Source organism: Saimiri boliviensis, chromosome 11 (assembly GCF_048565385.1).
Source record: "Saimiri boliviensis isolate mSaiBol1 chromosome 11, mSaiBol1.pri, whole genome shotgun sequence".
Taxonomy (NCBI): Eukaryota; Metazoa; Chordata; class Mammalia; order Primates; family Cebidae; genus Saimiri; species Saimiri boliviensis.
Window position 1 is genome coordinate 94,994,480 of NC_133459.1, and position 20,580 is coordinate 95,015,059.

The following is a 20,580-nucleotide window of genomic DNA, read 5'->3' on the forward strand; positions in this document are numbered from 1 at the left end:
TGTGAATGGAGCTAACCAACTCCACGGATGTAGATGGGATTCTTTCTTTTTCTTTTCTAACATCTCCCACAAATTCTCCTCCTGTTTCCCACCTCTAAAGATCAACCATGTTCAGCTACCCTACTGGAGCCAACTTTGGTACCAATCGATGAGTCCCGGGGTCAGTACACGACAGCCTGCAGGCCGAGGTTAGCCCACTACCTATTTTCACAAAGTTTCACTAAACCCAGCTATGCCCATGTGCTTACATTCTTATCTAAGGCTTCCTTCACACTACAATGGCAGGGTTGAATAGTGGCCACAGAGGCTATCTGGCCCACAGAGCCAAAATGTTTCCTACCCAGGTCCTTTACAGAGAGTATTGGCTGACCTGAACATTCCACTGGAAGTCCTGCAGGAGCCAGATGTCCGCCTGGACGGTGGCGGTACCCAGGCCTCTGCTTCCAGACGCTAGTGTTACCCAGTCCCCTGCTCAGGGGCTCCCTGGATTCACTGCAGGCCACCGCCCTTGCTTGGAGCTTGCCCCTTCATACAGAATGGAAAGCTGCTTTTAGTTTCTTTCCCAGGGCCACACTTCCAGAAGTCTCCACAGAGAAACCTGTGACCTCTCTACAATTTGGCCTTTTCAAGGTACAGATTTCTGCCAGCAGCCACGGCTCTGCTTGTGATGGGACAGGGCAGTGCGAAGAGTGCTGAGGGTCAAGGCATGCGGGAGGAAAGGGAAGCCCATAAGGAATTAGGTTCTTCACGAGTCCTCCAGGAAAAGGCAGAAGTGGGTACAGTCCTGCTCAGTAACAGAGACCCCTTGAGTGTATTTAATGTTCTTTCAAGCCTTAACAGTCAAAGAGTGAGAGAGGGACATCAACTGGTCACTGAATGGGATAAGCAAAGAAGGAGAAAGACTGATCGGTCCCACAACTCTTAGGCATCCTGCTGGCAATGCTAATATTTTCTGCGAAGAAAATATTTATAATGATTTCCTAAGAATTTTAACTACAAGAGCACCCTCTGGTCACTGGCTACTCCTCTGCTCTGTAGGTCTTCATAGCATCAATTGCTGTGATATTACAGAGCACTTGATTTCTTGCGTCTGTCCTCATGTAGGTTGCAAGTTCCGTGAGGACAGACTTTGGGCATTTTGTTCACTCCTCTATTCCTAGCATCTAGAGCAGCTCTTGTATACCAAAGGAACTCAACAAATATCTGAACGAATAAATGAATGAAAGACACAAGAGAAGGAGCTAGACTCTGCCAGTGGGTTTCAAATCAGCCTGAAACAGTTCTGGGAGTGACTCACTAGCCGTCTTGACAGCTCAGATTCAAATGTGTGGATGCATTTCCAAATCAGCTAGCGGACAGATGCATCCACTCAACAAGTATTTATTAAACACTTAATGAGTGCAAAGTACTGAGCCAGGCAGTTAGGGGACAAATAGATAACCCTGTCCCTAACCCACGTCTGTGTAACACGGTGCAGATGATATGAGGAGCGTCTACAGAAAGCAGTACGGTGAAGGGAAAAGGATGGAGTGAGGTACCTGGATCCACTGCTGCTCCCTCGACAGTAACGATACAGAACAATTTGATCAGATCTCCCCGGATGACTGATGGTGTGTCCGAATGCACAGAGGCATTAAATATAGGACCTGGAAAAAAGTAATGCCAGCCTCATTATTCTCTTTCACACTTTCATCAAATTCCATTATTTGTGCTCTAAGGGGCATCAAAATGTGGTTCCCTTCCTGGGAACTGGTCTAGAAACTCGCAAAATAGGTGTTTCCGGGCTGCCTCTCTTCTATTCAGAGAGACATGGGCATTACGCATCTCCCAGTGAGCTTCATCTTCAGATTACAACCAAAATGGAACTCTTCCTAAAGAGTTAACTTTTGCTCTGGCTTTTCTTTCACTTCTTTTCTGATGACCACAGTGACCTCATTTGAAAGCTACCCTCCACCCTGGAACAGCCTGGGCTGATCAACATGGTTCAATTCTATGCTTGGGGAGAGATCAAAGGGACAGCGACTGAAGCAAGAATGCTTTTGGTCTCAATGGAGTGAGTGGCTTCATTCACTGCGCTGGGTGGTGGGGAAAGGGACCCCGTTACCAAGAGGCTGAAATCCGGTAAGGAGACAGGCATGCCAGTAACGAGGCTTCTATAAGGTGTGGTGGAAGCACTCAAGCCACAGCTCCAGCCTGCCAGGAAAAATGGAGGCAGCTTGCATATGCCTTTTTTTGAGATGGAATCTCACTCTGTCGCCCAGGCTGGAGTGCAGTAACGTGATCTCAGCTCACTGCGACCTCGACTTCCTGGGTTCATGTGATTCTCCTGCCTTAGCCTCCTGAATGGCGAATCTTTGTATTTTTAATAGAGACAGGGTTTCACCATGTTGGCCAGGCTGGTCTCAAACCCCTGACCTCAAGTCATCTGCCCACCTCGGCTTCCCAAAGTGCTAAGATTACAGGTGGATATGCCTTTAAGAGATGACTCAGGTTGGGAAGGCTGTGTGTTTTGGGGGAGCAGGGAGTAAACGGAAACTTTTGGTACATTCTGCTCAAAAACTGGGAACCTAAAACTGCTCTAAAAAATAAAGTCCAGGCTGGGTGTAGTGACTCATGCCTATAATCCCAGCTCTTTGGGAGGCCAAGGCAGACAGGTCGCTTGAGCCCAGGAGTTCAAGATTAGCCTGGGCAACATGGCAAAATCCCATCTCTACAACAAATACAAAAATTAGCTAAGCACGGTGGTGCACACCTATAGTCCCAGCTACTCAGGAGACTGAGGTAGGAGGAGGACTATTTGAACTTGGGAAGTTGGGGCTACAGTGAGTCAACATCGTGCCTTTGTACTTTAGCCTGGGCGATAGAGCAAAATCCAGTTGCAAAAAAAAAAAAAAAGAAAAAGAAAAAAGAAAAAAAAAGTTTAAATTAAAATGAAGTTTGGTAACAAACAAACAAAACAAGAAACCCTACCCAGACAGGATTTGTCTTACATGCCTCGCTGAGAACACTGTAGGCAGAATTATTATTTTTAACTCACTTACGAATTCCTCTTAGGTGAGTGCATTTTATAGCTTTTAGCCTAGCTAATCCTAAGAGTTCAATGTTTACTTTATCCCAATTCCTAACGTCTAGGAACAGGCACACCTAAAAGAAGTTCACAGAACATCAATGCTATAGGACTCCCCTTGGGTTTCCTGGGAAGCAACGATTGAAGGCCCTGGGTGCTGACTGTAAAACTCATTAGAAGTTAAGAGTATAAGTATGACTACTTCTTGTCCAGATCGCCAGAAAAAAACAAGTATCCCAAAGTACATTTTTTAACTTGCGGAATAAATGACCATGATAGAGAGTAAGATGATGAAAGGGCTGCATTTTCATTTCGACATGACTAATAAGATGAATGCATCAGACTGCTTTCCTAACCAAGTATATAAATAATTTGTGTTTTCTTGAGAGAAAGGTGAAGGATGGTTGTAGAATATTGAACCCTACAGAGGTTAGGCAGCTCTGGGTGGGAACTGCTAAGTTCTGATTATTCAGGGAACAGCAGGGGCGAACGTAACCCTAAGGCGATAAACAACTGACTGAATGGCTGTTCCAGGAAATGGGGAAGGGATGAAAGCAAACAAGACAAGGAAGCCTGACCTACTTCTGGACATCATCCCCTTCAATTAACTCAGCTCTCAGCCCTGGCTCCCTCAGGCCTTATACCCTGGACTTGCTCTGCCTGGAGCGGCAAGGTGGGGCACGATTAAGCCAACTGCCCTAAACTGGCGCAGTGTGGTGACCGGGGACACTTATACCATGGACGGCCATCTGTGAGTGAGCACAGGTCAGCAGCAGCCATGGTGAGCAAGGTGGGGGGGTCAAATTTTTCCCAGATTAGAAATCTCATGGTAATAAACAGAACTACACTGAGGGGCTTTTCCTGTGTTCAGGCCCCTTCTAAGAGAACATAAAATGACAAACATTAAGAAATTCTCATGGATTTATGTTTCTATTTACTTTGAAGCTGCAAAGACGACTTATTTAATTCGAACAAATTTCAGTTTTTCTTTGTATTTCCGAAAAAACCCAAGGTCATGTTACAGTTCTCACTTCCCTACTGAACGTGGGAATCAACAGAGCATTTGTGCTGTGGCTTCCAAGGCAGACGAGGACTGGGGAAAAGGCCTGCATTGTGGGGAGCTATTCACAGCAGTGGATTTCCTCCTAATGAAATCAGCAGCTCACTGTTAATACGGGTCATTATCCCAGGCTTAGAAATATTTTCATTATGGTCAATTTCTGTGGTAATGCTGTTTTTGTGAGGGGATTTGTCTGGTTAACTTCACAGATGACAGATCACGGTACAGAGAGTTTAACTGAACAACCAGAGTCACTAGGGGTCCCCCAATTCCCAGTCTGCAGAGAGTACGGGAACTACTTAACTTTTAAATACAAACACTGACATATACCATGGTCCAACCTGGGCCTCTAAAAAAGATGTTAGTGGCAGTTTTTTTAATGAAAGCAAAAACTGCAGACCATCTGCATGTCCATCAATAGGGTAGTGGCTAAGCAAACTCTACTATGTAAAGTCATTAAAGGTGGTGTTGACATTCACCTAGATCTGGTTACAATATAGAAAGTGCTGATCTTATAACACTAAAGAAAGAAAAGCAGGTCCTCAAATTGTATATACAGCTTGATCTCAAAGTCACGAAGAAAACATACAAGAGAAAAATTTTAGAAAGATGAACAACATGAATGAACCGTCTCCGGTAGGATGATGAATGAGTCTCTTTTCCTTCTTTCTATGTTACTATATTTTCAAATTTTCTATATTAAAAAAAATTATTATTCTTTTAAAAAGCCAAAGCGTATACTATCATATTTAAATACCATTTTCTCTCTCGACACTTTGAATCAGTAAAACCCAGCACTCAAGAGGGCCCATTGGTTTTCAATACCAAAAGGCAGGTGCCCTGAAATCAGGGGACAGGAAGGCAAACACTGGAAGGACCTCTTCGCTGTGTATCTTAAAGTATGCCACTGCTTTTTAGGAAGCAAACACTGTTCAGTCTGAAATCAATGGTTGCTGGTGGCTATTCAGGGCTATAGTATTGTGCTGAGTGCTGAATTTGATGGCAGCTTCTCCTAATTAAAATGTGAACTAGCCATGACAACTCTGTGGATTAAATAAAATAAAAACCTTAGGCAATCTATTCAACCTGGAAGCTACAGCGGTTTTATCTGTTACGCTGAGATTTAAAGAACTGAGGAATAAATTCAATACCCATTCCTCACCCAGAAATAGATACAAAAGACTGTGTCTCCCCCTTTCCACATAAGAGTTTAAAAGAAAAATCAAATAACAAATGTAAAACAAGATGGAACAGATTCCTACAGACAGCAAAACAAATACGCAAATAAAGGACAAAAACCACGGAATCAACTCATCTCAATAGACGCTGAAAAAGCATCTGACCACATTCAATACCTTTCCATGACAAAAATACTCAACAAACTAGGAATGAAAAAAACCAAAACAAAACAAAACAAAAAACTAAGAATGAAAGGAAACACACTAGGAGTGGAAGGAAACTTCCTCGGTCTGATAAAGGGCATCTATGAAAATCCTGCAGTGAACATGATACTTAAAGGTGAACAAGACTGAACACTTTCTGCCTATGATCAGAAACAAGACAAGAAGGTCCACTTGGGCTACTTCTATTCAACACTGTATGGGAGGTTCTGGCTAGGCAATTACTCGAGAAAAAGAAATAGAAGATATTCGACTTGGAAGGGAGAAGTAAAACGATTCAGTAGTTCTATTCATAGATGACATAATCTTGTATCTTACAAATCAGAACAAATTCCCAAATTTTAGAATTAGAATAAACAAGTTCAGCAAGGTCACAGAACACAAGATCAATATACAAAAGCTAGTTGTACTTCTATAAAACTGCAATGAATAAACAAGCTGAAAAGTAAATTAAGAAAGCAATTCTATTTACAACAGCATCAAAGAGAATAAGATATTTAGGACAAATTTAACCAAAAAACCCAAAATTTGTATACTGAAAACTACAAAACACCATGGAAAAAATTTAAATACCTAAATAAATGGAAAGATATTCCATGTTTATGAACTGAAAAATGATACTGTTTAATGGCAAAACTTTCCAAATTGATCTACAGATTTTAACACAATCCCCAGATTGTGTTAAAAAAGTCCCAGATGCCTGGATTCTAGAAATTACCAGGCTGATCCTAAAAGTCACATGGACATGCAAGAGATCCAAAATAGCCAAAACAATCTTGAAAAAGAACAAAATTGGAAGTGTCCCACTTCTTAATTTCAAAACTAACTATAAGGCTACAGTAATCAAACAGCGTGGTACTGTTATAAGAACAGAAATCTAGATCACTGAAATGGAATTGACAGTCTAGAAATAAACCTTACACTTATGATTAAATGATTTTTGACAAGGGTGCCAAAACGAGTCAATGAGGGCAAGAATATACGTTTTAATAAATGGTGCTAGGACAACTGGCGATCTCCAGGCAAAATAATAAAGTCGGACCCCTTCCTCTTACCGCATACAAAAATTAACATGAATCACAGCCTAAAATGTAAGAGCTAAAACTATAAAACTCTTGGAAGGAAACACAGGTGTAAATCCTCACAACCTTAGATTAGCCAATAATTTCTTAGACACAGCAAGAACACAAGCAACGAAAGGAAAAAAAAATAAAATTTTTATTTTTTATAAACTGGACTTCGTCAAAATTCAAAAACTGATGTTTTGAGAGACATCACTAAAAAGTGAAAAGACAACCCACAGAATGGGAGAAGATATTTTCAAATAATAATGTTAATGGCAGCATTATTCATAAAAGCCAAAAAGTAGAAATAGTCTAAATGTCTATCAACAGATGAATGGATAAACAAATGGGGCATATCCATACAATGAAATACTATTCAGTCATAAAAAGGAATGAAGTACTGATGCCTGCTACAACATGAATGGACCTTGAAAACATTATGCTAAGTGAAAAGAAGCAAGTCACAAAAGTCCACATATAATATGATTCAATTCATATGAAATACTCAGAAGAGGCAACTCCATAGAGACAAAGTGAATTAGTGATTGCCAGGAGCAGGGGCATGGGGGTATGGGAACGATCACTAATGAGAGTGGAGTTTCTTTTTGAGGTGATTAAAATTTTCTGAAATTAGCTAGTGGTGATGGTTGCACAACTTTGTGAATATACTAGAAACCCCTAAACTGTATACTTTATATGGTGAATTTTATGGTATATGAGTTATATCTCAATAAAGCTGCTATTAAAAATGAACAGATACACAATAAAGGAGGCCTATACTTTCTCTGCTCTTTCCAAATCTAAGTGCTTAAATCAGTATTTACCCTTTTTTTTTTTTTTTTTTTTTTTTGAGACGGAGTTTCGCTCTTGTTACCCAGGCTGGAGTGCAATGGCGCGATCTCGGCTCACCGCAACCTCCGCCTCCCGGGTTCAGGCAATTCTCCTGCCTCAGCCTCCTGAGTAGCTGGGATTATAGGCACGCACCACCATGCCCAGCTAATTTTTTGTATTTTTAGTAGAGACGGGGTTTCACCATGTTGACCAGGTTGGTCTCGATCTCTCGACCTCGTGATCCACCCGCCTCGGCCTCCCAAAGTGCTGGGATTACAGGCTTGAGCCACCGCGCCCGGCTACCCTTTATTAATTTAAAGGTCAGGAGACATTAGAAGATGATTTCACTATATACCATAAAAGGTTATAATAATACAAAATAATAGAAAACAAACTTTATTAGTCTAGTTTACCTTTAATATAAATGCTAATCATCTAATTCTAAACAAATATCTTGCATTCATTATACTGAATTTAATTGATACCTGAATTTTTACAGATGAGTATTAATTTATAATTCACAAATTCACAAATCTCTAACTAAAACCCAGAAACCCAGAGCAGAGTTATTGAAAACATTTAGTCTTAAACTCACAAATGATAATCCTTCGCATTGATATTCTAAATAAGATTGGGGCTTAAATACTTTTAAATCATCTTCCTACTGAAACACACACATACACAGACAGGACGTTAAAAACATTCCACTTTTGCAAGTTACTTGACACCTTGGAAGGCTCAATTCCCTCCTCACTTTCTTTATAGTCCACCATGTTCCCTAAAGAATCTGAAGTACCTGACCTTCAGTTCGTCTTCTTAAAATGAAGGCAGAAATGAAAACATACATTTGTCCAAAAACTTGTACATGAATGTTCATAGCAGCATTATTTATAACAGTCAAGAACTGGAAACACCCAAATGTCCATTGGCTGATGAATGAATAAACAAAATGTGGCCTATCTATACAATGGAGTCTTATTCAGTCATAAAAATGAACAAAGCACTGATACATACTACAATATGGATGACCCTTGAAAACATTTTGCTTCAAAAATGAAGCCAGACACAAAGGCCACATATTATATTCCATTTACGTGAAATGTCCGTAATAGGCAAAATCTACAGAGACAGAAAGTAGATAATGGTTGCTGCAGAATGGGAGGCAGGGAATGGGGTGTGATTGGAGGGTATTGGCTAAGGGATTCAGGTTTCTTTTGGGGTAATGAAAATGTTCTAAAACTGGTTGGGGCAATGATCACACAACTTTGTGAATATATGAAAAGCCACTGAATTATGCACATTAAACAGGTAAATTGCACAGCATGTGAACTGCATCTTAACAAAGCTGTTTTTAAAAATGAGGGCATCTGATCAAAACCCTAAGGTCTCTTCTAGCTCCATCTATGATTCAACAGGGCTCCCTGCTCACCTGAGGTTTGGAAGTCTATCTCAATAGGATTGGAGAGACTGGTTGCTGCTTCTCGCCAAAGGCTGCCCCTGACAGGAGACCAAGCTGTCACCATGCAGCGGTACAGCCCTGCGTCTGAGACCTGAGTCTGGTACATTCGATAGCGGAACTCATCCTCCCGTACTTTTTCCAAAACAACGCCATCCACCCGTGATGCATCTGTCCAATTCTCCAGCTTCACCACAGAATCCTGGTCCAGAGAGATGATGTACTTCGTTTCATTGGGACTGGAGAGGTCGCCGACAGGCTTCTCAGCGGTGATGAGAACAGAGTAACGTGGTGACTTAATATTCTTGGAAGATACTTTGCAAGTCATCTCAAATGTATTTCCTGCAGCAAAGAAAGGCTTTGGCTGCCTCGCCTTCACTACAAGCACAGAATCTGGAATGAAGGACCAGAAGGATGTGATTTCCAACAAGATCAGTTAAAACAAAAATGCTACAACACTCACTGGGATAGGTGGGGGTGTGGAGAGGAGGGGAAGGGTGGGGAGGGATAACACCGGGAGAAATGCCTGACGTAGGGTTGGGGGGAATGGAGACAGCAAACCACCATGGCATGTGTGTGCCTATGCAACAATCCTGCAGGATGCAGGATGTGCCCATGTACACCAGAGCCCAACATACAATAAAAAAAAAAAAATTTCACTACAAAAAAACAAATAAATAAAAATGCTACTAAAGGCAAAATAACCAGAAAATAGAAACTTATTTGCAAATTGCCACGCAAAAGCACCTACGAAAATCTGGCAACTTGGAAAGAGAATCACGTGTATCTATAAGCAGGCTGAAACCATCCCACTGGAAGTAATAGTCTGAAATGAATCGGTGGGTGTCAGGAGAGAGGAAATTATGGTGAGAACTGGTTTTCAGGATGTTTAAGTTCTTGAGAAGTCTCACGAGGAAGAATCTGGGAACCTGCTATGGGTGCCCCACAGGATACAAGGCAGAGGGCACTGCCAGCAAGGTGGGAAAGCCATGGCTGAACCCAACACCGTAACATCCGAGCCAGGCTCCCACCCATACCATTTGCCTCTCCTCCCCAGGGGTCTGCTAAGTGCAGGGAAAGTGCCCCTAGCTAAGCCAGCCTGCAGGGAGGAATAGGGCAAGGGAGAAATGAGATCTCTCTGTTTAATCATATGATAGTGAAATTACAGAACAGATTTATTGCTAAAATGACTGCAGTGTGTGTATTTGCAGATCTAATAATTTCCACTTGGTTTACACTTTAATTTCAAAAATGCTGTTTTAACATTTTGAGAAGTGTCTATGGCTACACTAACTTTAGGTTTCAGTGGATCACTCCCTGCGTCTCTGTCAAAACAACAATGCCTAAGCATGTACACACTGGAATCCATGGAATCCATCTATTACAGTAGCACAGCGTTGGGCACTTGGAAGGTGCTTAAATATCTGTTGAGCAGATGAATAAATGAATTAGATACATTGCTTTATCCTTTAATATGATGATTCATCCTATAATCCATCCAGTTACAAGGTGAGATTTTTACATTAGATTTTTTGGAACGCTTGTTCCACCAAACCGATTAGCAGAACATATATATCAGGAACTCTCTCCAGAACCACTGACTGTTCAGCTTCTACTGAGCTACCACATTCTTTCTTGATTTTCCTACGAGTTCGGTCACTTATTCATCAATTTAAACATGTATTTATCGAGAACCTTCCATACTCCAGCTACTGGAAATATAATGGTGAACAAATAAATAAAAAATCCCTCCCTTTAGGTGCTAGTGAAGGGAAACAAATAAACAGGTAAAACAGATGGTATGGTTGGTTAGATGGTGATAAATGTTTAAGAGACAACAGGCAGGCAAGGAAGAGAAAAATTGTGGATTTGTATATGGGAAGGGAGGTGTGTGTGTCACAACTATAAACAGAGTGATCGGGGGACATCCTCACTGAGAAGGCAACATTTTAAAAATAGCCTGAACTGGGTGTGGGGGCTCACGCAAGTAATCTCAGTGATTAGAGAGGCCGAGATGAGAGGATTGCTTGAGGCCAGGAGTTTGAGATCAACCTGGGTAACACAGCAAAACCCCGTGTCTCTAAAAATAAAATTAAATAATTAGCCACAGAGCATGTGCCTATAGTCCCAGCTATCTGGGAGGCTTGAGCCCAGGAGTTTGAGGCAACCATGAGTTATGATAGTGCCACTGCACTCCAGCCTGGGTGAGAGAGCCTGGGTGAGGGAGCAAGACTGTGATTCTAAAAAAATTAAATTTAAAACAAATAAAAAGGACCTGAAGGAGGTGAGGGAGCAAGTCCTATCCAGCTCAGGAAGAGCATTCTAGGCTGATAGAACAGCAGGCAGAAAGCTACAAGCCAGGAGCACACCTGGTGTATGTGAGGAGCCTGGAAGCGCAGAGTGGCCGGATGGAGTGGGTGCTGGGGAGGGTGCGAGGTGAGGCCAGAAGGTAATAGGACCAATTGGTACAGATCATCTAAGGCCACTGAGAGGACTGGGTTTTGCTCTGAGTGAGATGGGGAGGCTGTGAAGGTCCCGAGCTGGGGAATTTCATGACCTGACTTATATTTAACAGGATTGTTCCAGCTGCCGTGTGCTAGGGCAGAGCAAGGAGACGAGCTGGGAGGCCAGGGATGTAATCCAGGCAAGGGTGGTGCAGTAAACGGCAGTGTGTGAGAAGCAGCCAGAATCCAAGTCAGTTTTAAGAATGAGGAGTCAAAGATGAAGGTATGAGCTGAGCCACTAGAACAAAGGTGCTGGAGAAGGCTGGAAGAAGACTGCTGGCGGATGTGATGGGAAGCATCCTTTTGAACAGAAGTTTAAGATGCCCATTAGTCAAGCAGTGTCAAGGCGGCAACCTAACATGAAGTCTGGAGTTCTGGAAAGAGGTCCTGGGTAGACATGTAAACCTGGGAGTCACTGTTGTCTAAATGGTATTTAAATTCATGAGATTAGAAGTCATCACCAACACGATGAGGTGAAATGGAAAAGAAGTCCAAGTCCAAGGACTATGTCAAAAGACTATGTCCTGAGGTAGTCTAATGTCCGGGGTCCAAAAAATGAACAGAGTCAGCAAAGGAGGCTGAGAAATGGCTAATAAAGAAAGCCCTGAGAAGACCTCGTCCCACAAGCCAAGGGAAAAACCACAGTAGTTCCAGGAGGAGGGGATCACCTGTGTTAAATTCTGCTAAGTCAAATCAAATAACTGACAATAGGATTTTCTAATACGTTGATTACTGGCCATCTTACCACAAGCAGCAGAGGGAAAAGCCTGATTAGAGTAGGTACCAGAGAGAATGGCAGGAGAAAAATCAGAGACACGGAGTAGATACACATCAAATATTGTTGTTATAAAAGGAGAAAGGAGTAAGTAGACAAGTGGTTGTGGGAAACAGAAAGATGGATGAAGAAGCAAGATCAAGATTAGTTTAGCATAAAAAAAAGCAGGGGCCTGGCATGGTGGCTCATGCCTGTAATCCCAGCACTTTGGGAGGCCAAGGCAGGAGGATCATTTGAGGCCAGGAGTTCAGGACCAACCTGGGCAACACAGTGAGACCCTGTCTCTACCAAGAAAAAAAATTAGCCAGGCATGATGGTAGAGGCCTGTAGAGCCTCTGGAAGACTGAAGCTGCAGTAAACCATATCATGCCACTGTATGCCAGCCTGGGTAACAGAGAAAGACCCTGTCTCAAAAAAAAAAAAAAAAAAAAAAAATTGGCTGTATGTGGTGGCAAGCACCTGTAGTCCCAGCTGCTTGGGAGGCTGAGGTGGGAGGATCACTTGAGCCCAGGAGATCGAGGCTGCAGTGAGCTACAATCACACCACTGAACTCCAGCCTGGGCAACAGAGTGAGACCCTTTCTCTAAAAACAGAACTAAAACTAAAACTAAAAATACAACCCCCATTCTCCATTCCCCCACCACAAAAGAAAAACCCAAGGAAACCTAGATCTAACAGCACATTGATAGGCCAATGGGAAAGATCCAGAAGGGAGAGAATTACTGAAGATGGAAGAGAGCAGCCATGGCCTAAGTAGTGAGAGGGGCTGGCCTCTGCCAGGACGTACTCAGGGTGGCCTAGGCTCAGCCCTGGGGCAGTATGAATGAGAAGTCTCCTGATTGTTTCTACTTTTAGGAGAGTAGGAAGCAGGACCAACAGCTGAGAGAGAAGCTGTGGGAGGAGGTTTGCAGAGACAGAAGGTGGCATGCAGCAATCACTCAGGAGAGTGGGGAAATCACCAGACTAGGGAGACGCAGAATCATTCCCAGGCAGTGCCGAGAGCCCACTTGTCACAAGTGACCACTACCCTAAAGGGAGCCCAGTCAACACATTTGAATGTTTCTCTCCAGCCACCTTAGCTCTGTGGGCACAGGTAGGGAGGCTGCAGAAGGCTGCCTGTGAACTGGGTTGTGGTTTGGCTGGAGTCTACTGCAAACAGAGAGGGGCAAGGGTGCTAGGGGGTATGCAATGGCGTGATTACAGCTGACTGGGAATTTAGGCTAGGTAACAGTAAAGTGACCATATATCTTACCCCTGCCTCCCAGCCTTAGCTCCGAGGATGGAAAAAGGTGCTATCATAATTACACCAGGTGCCCACTGGATACAAATGGGCACCCTAGTGAGAGAGACGGGAAGGCACACTGGGAGTGAAGGACAATGTCAGGATTAACAGATTGTTGACCCCAGGAGGGTTGGGGGATTGTTGCTGGAGTACTAGAGGAAGTGGTACAGACAGACAGGAGGTATGTTTAGAGAACAGGAGACTGTGAGGGGGTTTCGGTTATCAGAAGGGAGACGGTCTAATGTAGCATGTAAGCATGGGAATGCAGGACCAAAATAGTATAGAGGACATGACTAGAGAGAGGCGGACAAGTGCCTGAGAACGACAGGATTAGCTGTATTAGAGTTCCCAACAGGGGCTGCACATAAAAATCACTGTGGGAGCATTTAAAAATGCCAGTGCCCAGAATCCATATACTTCAGACCAACTAAAATAGAATTTCTGGTGGAACCTGCCCGATCTCATCTGCTCTCAGAAGCTAAGCAGGGTCGGGCCTGGTTCGTACTTGGACGGGAGAATTTCTGGTGAAACAAAGCACCGGCATTTTTTTTCCTAAAGTTCCCAGGGTGCCTCCAACGGTGACCTAGTGCTCTACATGGATACTGAAGTTAGCAAGATGGGAGCAGCGTCAGGCAGCGTGGCTGTGAAACGAAAGCTAACATCTTCAAAGAACGAACAGAGGGCCTAGGTGGCAACAGGCAACAGCAACGAGAAGAGGCGGTGTGGCGTGATGATGACACCAGGCTGGAAGCTGGATATTTTTAGGAGTGAACGAAAATGGCCTGGAAGCTGCAGGGAAGACCGAGGAGGACACCCGCACCACCTCAGGCCCAGTTATGAGAAGTGTGGGAAGTAAATGGACAGCACTTAGCTGGGCTCTGGGGGAAACTGTCCTCGGAGAGGTAACTTATTTCTCCAGTGGAAAGAGTGTCCTCAGGGTCATCATGTTTAATGCAAGAAAGAGAAAAGGAACATTCAGAGGCAAAGTGCAGGAAGCGGGAGACTTGGCTGATGACAGTGAGTTCAAGAGGGCTCTCTCTGGGGCTTGGGGATGGAGGAGGGGTGACAGAGAGTCCAAAGAGGTGTAGCGGGGGTCGCATGGTGATCAGCGTCCAGGACACGCATTCCTAGCGTAAGTGATAACCTGCAGAGGGTGACTGTGCATCTGAACACACGGCGGCATGACATAAGCAAAGGCAAAACAAAAATGAGTAACAAACAAGAATAGAGTTCCTACCTTCTAATGCCCAAAATATGTTAACGGGCTTGGAGAAGACATCCTTGCTTTTCACCCAGCTGTTGTTCCGCTGTTTGGTCCAGGCAGACACAACACAGTAATAATTGCCTCTGTCTTCCTCTGTAGTCCTTTGGATCCGGAAATTGAACGTGTCTATATGTTCCTTAGAAAAGATAAAGTCTCCGTCCTGGGCCCGCTGCTTGCTCCTCTCTCCGTATTTTAGCGTCCAGTCCCTGTCCATGACTGCGAGCAGCTCGCTGGTCACCACGTCGTCGCTGCGCCGGTTCGTCCTGTAGTACCACGAAACCGTGAATCGGACATTCGCCTCCCCACTCTTCGTGTCCACCACCCGGCACACCAGTTCTGTGGGGTCGTCTGCAAACCCGGGGACCTTGGAAGCATTCAAGTACACCTGGTAGTCGGGTTCTGAAAAGCGAGAGAGAGAAAGGCCAGGATAGGAAAATAATCAGCACAACATGGCAAGAAGTAGCAAAAGGAATGAGACAAGGGCTGCTCTTGTTTTAAGAATTAAATGCCTCTCCTTTCAGACTACATAGACAGAAATCAGTCACTTCACTGGATAGGATCCTGTAACAGTGTTTTTGCAAAACCTGTAAAACACCACCTCTCATACCTCCTACCCCAAGAGAACCTCTCAAGTGCAGAAGCCCAATGTCCTAGGCCAGTCTTGATCTTTCCATGGCACTGGGGTCTGCTGTCAGTTTCCCCAAGAGGTTAAGGTCTTCTGAGAAGAATCTCTTAAGAAGCTCAGTGCCCACCCCCTACCAAGGTTGCTCTGGAATGCCAAGCAAGCCCATAGACCTCCAATGCTCCCACTGGAGCAGTACTGGAAAACTCCACACAGGCCGGGCGCGGTGGCTCACGCCTGTAATCCCAGCCCTTTGGGAGGCCGAGGTGGGTGGATCACGAGGTCAAGAGATTGAGACCATCCTGGTCAACATGGTGAAACCCCATCTCTACTAAAAATACAAAAAAATCAGCTGGGCATGGTGGCACGTGCCTGTAATCCCAGCTACTCTGGAGGCTGAGGCAGGAAAATTGCCTGAACCCAGGAGGCGGAGGCTGCGGTGAGCCGAGATCACGCCATTGCACTCCAGCCTGGGTAACAAGAGCGAAACTCCGTCTCAAAAAAAAAAAAAAAAAAACTCCACAGAACAGTAAATTCCAGAACTCGAGGCCTGTCAATTTCACAGTGGCTCAGCTTCCTGTCATTCTTGACCATGCCCCAAATGCAAGGCCCTCGGGTCCTCATTCCCCTACATATTTCTGTCCTCACTTTACTGTTCCTCCGACTTTTTCTGCTGAATCTCTGTTCCGTGGTCAATAAGCACTCCCATCCTCAAACTCTCCCAAGACATTCTTGTTACTGCCAGTGTGGCTTGTGTCATGAATCTGGCTCTAGTGAACACCCATGTCCTTTCAAGGAAGGGTGGCAGGGAAGCTAGCATTCTCCTAGCATCCACTTTCCTCTGCCACGGTCCTGTTTTCACCGGGAAAAAAAACCCCTTCCTCTGGCATTCAACGCACCAATTTAATCCATTTCTGCACCTTCATGGTTCTGTCCTCCTTGGCCCCAAGGCTTCCGTGACACCCGCCAAGGAGTTGGTGTTGGAACCCTTCCGTGGCCTCCCCTCCGCTCCCCTAGCCTCTCTACACCCGATTACTTGAGGTTCTCCAGTCTCCACACAGTCTGACTCCACTGTGATGGCCTGTTCGTGACGCATTGCAAACTGCTACTTACTCCTCAGCGTCACCTGGATGGATCCTCCGTGCTCCGTCAGCCATCATGCACTCTTGTATGCCAGTTATCCCATTCCACACCGACTCTTTGCTTACAGTCTCATCCTCAAGCTCCAAATACACTGCCTTGTATGCAATAGGCACTCAATAAATGTTTGCAGCCTTAATGCTCAGGCTTTTAGAAAAGGCTATACTTTTCTTCTTCTTCTTTTTTTTTTTGTTTTGTTTTTGAGACAGACTCTCACTGTGTCTCCCAGGCTGGAGTACAGTGGTGTAATCTCAGCTCACTGCAACTACCTCCCAGGTGTAAGCATTTCTCACGCCTCAGCCATCCAAACAGCTGGGAATACAGGCACATACCACCACACCCATCTTATTTTTGTATTTATTTAGTAGAGACAGGGTTTTGCCATGTTGGACAGGCTGGTCTCAAACTCCTGACCTCAAGTAATCTGCCCACCTCAGCCTCCTAAAGTGCTGGTATTACAGGAACAAGCCACCCTGCCCGGCCTGTAAAAGGCTACATTTTTCTTCCAGAGCACTTTGCCTTCTGGGAGAGAACTAATTCTACCTAAACAGAACTTTCCATTTATCGACACTATCTTTATCTGCATCACTTTGATCAAAGTTTAGTTTTATTTAACATTGTTTTTACTTATGACATACAGATTACAAACTGCTGAGGTCAAGGAACTTTTCTTATTTACATCTCTAATGGATTTGTAATATCATCATGTCTCCAAGAATGATTCAGTGGGCCAGGAAATGGAAAGAACTCAACACCTTAACTCCTCAAATGTCAGCTTCACAAGTAATTAATTGCTTGTGCCCATCCATGGGCATAGATCGTGCTGTGATGTGGACACCGCAGAGAAATCCACAGGCTGTGGGACTGCCAGGTCTGGAGGGGAGGGCAGCGGCCACCCTGACTGCTCATCTTCCAGGCTTGTGTGCTGCTGCACTGCTAGGAGATGTCCTGCCCCGGGGCACAGTGCTCACACACCACACCACACATCGCCCTAGCAAAAACTGACGAAGGACACACACCACTGAACTGCGCTTACACCACCAGACGCAAAAGATAAGGAATGCTCAAATTATCCCACATCCAAACTTTCATGTCGAATTTTGGATAGAGCAATGTGGGTACAGAGCAGGACAACTAAGTCCATTTCATGTGGAAAGGACAGATTTGCAATGGCTGTGCATAGAGCAAGACTGCCTTGGAACGCTGAACACCAGCTATCTGCAGGCAGCAGCAGTGGCGGCTGTTACTTACACGGAGCCTCAAGTCCATTTCAAGCACAGCAGGTAAGACCCTTCCTGTGTGTTTCCCCATAACCTTGCACAGCAAACTGTGAGGCAGCAGAGAGCAGTGGTGAGGAGCTGAGGTCTGGAGCCAGACTGTGTTCAAATCCTGGCTCTGTCATTTACTTACTATTGACCTTGGGTAGATTACTCAGATCTCTGGTGCCTCATCTGTGAAAATGGGAAGGACAGTAACTAGCTCATAATGGCATTGTGAGGCTTAAGAGTTAAAATAGGCCGGGCGCGGTGGCTCATGCCTGTAATCCCAGCACTGTGGGAGGCCGAGGCGGGTGGATCACGAGGTCAATAGATCGAGACCATCCTGGTCAACATGGTGAAACCCTGTCTCTACTAAAAATACAAAAAATCAGCCGGGCATGGTGGCGCGTGCCTGTAATCCCAGCTACTCAGGAGGTTGAGGCAGGAGAATTGCCTGAACCCAGGAGGCGGAGGTTGCGGTGAGCCGAGATCACGCCATTGCACTCCAGCCTGGATAACAAGAGTGAAACTCCATCACAAAAAAAAAAAAAAAAAAAAAAAAAGACTTAAAATACACTGTACTTTTAAGTGCCTAGACTGGTACCTGGTGTGTGTGTGTACTCAGGTACATACATATTCATATACACATATACGTGTATATATTTGTAATTACTATTCACAGTCCCCATTTCTGAGGGGAGAGCTTTAAAGAAGTTAGTGACTTGCCCATATGGCTTGAAAGTGGCAGATGGGAACAGACCCATCCTTATCTCACAGATGAACCAAACTTACTGTCTGCTAAACTTGGTATTTTCTAAGTTCCGCTGCCTGACATGTGATCTTTGGGAACACTGACTGCGGTGCTGCCATGACACTAAGTTACTGCCACAGGGAATCTGACCCAGAAGACAGCTCCCTGCAGGCCATCGCCTCAGCCCGACTGACCAGTGTGATCCAAAACACCATGAAGCTGCCTGTGGGAACTCCTCTTCTGTCTCCTCACAGGTGACAGACCCTTTGATCCTTCATGGTTTACTGCCACCCCCGTGCCGATTCTTTCAAAGTGGCACCTTTTCAAAGGCTGTCAAATTATGATGAAAGACAGTAGACGCTCATTGCAGCATTATTCACAAGGGCCAAAATACAGAATCAACCCATGTCCATCAACAGATGAATGGATTTTTAAAAATGTGGGGGCTGGGTGCGGTGGCTCACGCCTGTAATCCAAGCATTCTGGAAGGCTGAGGCAGGTGGATCACCTGAGGTCAGTAGTTTGAGACCAGCCTGGCCAACATGGTGAAACTCCATCTCTACTAAAATACAAAAAATTAGCCAAGGGTGGTGGCATGCACCTGTAGTCCTAGCTACTTGAGAGGCTGAGGTAGGAGAATCACTTGAACCCGGGAGATGGAGGTTGCAGTGAGCCGAGATTGCACCACTGCACTCCAGCCTGGGTGACAGGGAAAAAAAAATGTGGTATACTTACGCAATGGACTATTATTCAGCCATAAAAAAGAACAAAATCCTGCCATTTGCGACAACACGGATAAACCTGGAGGACACTGTTAGGCGAAACAGGCCAGGCACAGAAAGACAAATACCACATAATCTCACTCATATGTGGGAGCTAAAAAGCTGAGCTCATAGAAACAGAGAGTAAAATGGTGATTATCAGAGGCTGGGGGGTGGGGAAGGGAGAATGCTAGTCAAAGGACACAAAATTTCAGTTAGACTGGAGGAGTAAGTTCCAGAAATCTATTGTACAGCATGGTGAAAACAGTTAATAACAATGTATTGTATACTTGGAAACTAAGCATATATCTTCAACATTCTCAGCACAAAAAATTATAAGTATGTGAGGTAATAGATACGTTAATTAGCTTGATTTAGCCATTCCACAATGTATACGTGTTTCAAAACACCATGGGGTACACCATAAATATACACAATTGCAATCCGTCAATTGAAAAAACATGGTAAGAGTGATTTGACTCACCTATTAGTGGTCAGATCACAGAACACATGAAAAAGGTGGTCAAAACTAGCTCCTGTGCCAACCACCTGGGCAGCTCTCTCTGTCCTCTTACTCCCTGGCCAGCTCACACCCCAAAGCTCCCTCCCCCAGACATGAAAACCCAGCTCTTCCTTAGGCACCAGACCCAAGCACTGGCCTGAGCTGAGGTCTGGGCATTCTGAGTGGGCAGCCATGGCCTCGTGACAGCAGCAAACTCACAACCAAATTTATCTCACTCCAAACACACACACACACACACACACACAGACACACACACACACACACACACACACACACACACACACACACAGCTAGCCCCTCCTCCAAATTTTTCAACAACTGTTCCTGCTACCAGATCCCCGCCATTCATTCCCACGGTGAAAGGTGTGCCATCTTCAACACTCTTCCTTCCCGTCCACCTCTCCACTCTAAGGGCTCCTGAGTCTCGCACATTCTACCTCCTCGGTGTCTCTTCCATTTCTTTGTTCCCAGGCCTGATGCAGAGTAGACACTTTATGAATATTTGCAAATAGAAGTGAAAACCTCACAAACAACACCTTCGTCCTGGCCTTCAGTCCCTCTAGCCAAGACTGGACTGACCACCTCCCAATGCCACCTGATACGACTGACATGACTGCGAGGACATCTGTTCCACAAACTTCCCACGGCTTCTTCCCTCACCTGCTGAGTTAAGAAAATGCTCCCTAACCTGCCATCAAGGACCTTTACTGCGTGCACCCAACCACAGCACCCACGACCTTCTCAACTCCATTCAGCTGTCACCTGTCGCACCCTCCCTAGCTACTCCTGTGCTTCCAGTTTCTCTGCCTTCCTTCCTGCTG

At 44.7% G+C, this 20,580-nt stretch overlaps 1 protein-coding gene across 1 annotated transcript in view; it reads right to left on the reverse strand.

Moving 5' to 3' along the window:
- The window catches only part of PTGFRN (prostaglandin F2 receptor inhibitor), an 81,004-nt gene that overhangs the window by 8,159 nt on the left and 52,265 nt on the right, over positions 1-20,580 (reverse strand). The window contains exons 5-7 of the mRNA XM_039460858.2: positions 14,677-15,102; positions 8,852-9,271; positions 1,539-1,646 (exon numbers count right to left, since the gene is read on the reverse strand). Coding sequence (XP_039316792.2) covers positions 1,539-1,646; positions 8,852-9,271; positions 14,677-15,102 — 954 coding nt within the window. The remainder of the gene's footprint in view (positions 1-1,538; positions 1,647-8,851; positions 9,272-14,676; positions 15,103-20,580) is intronic.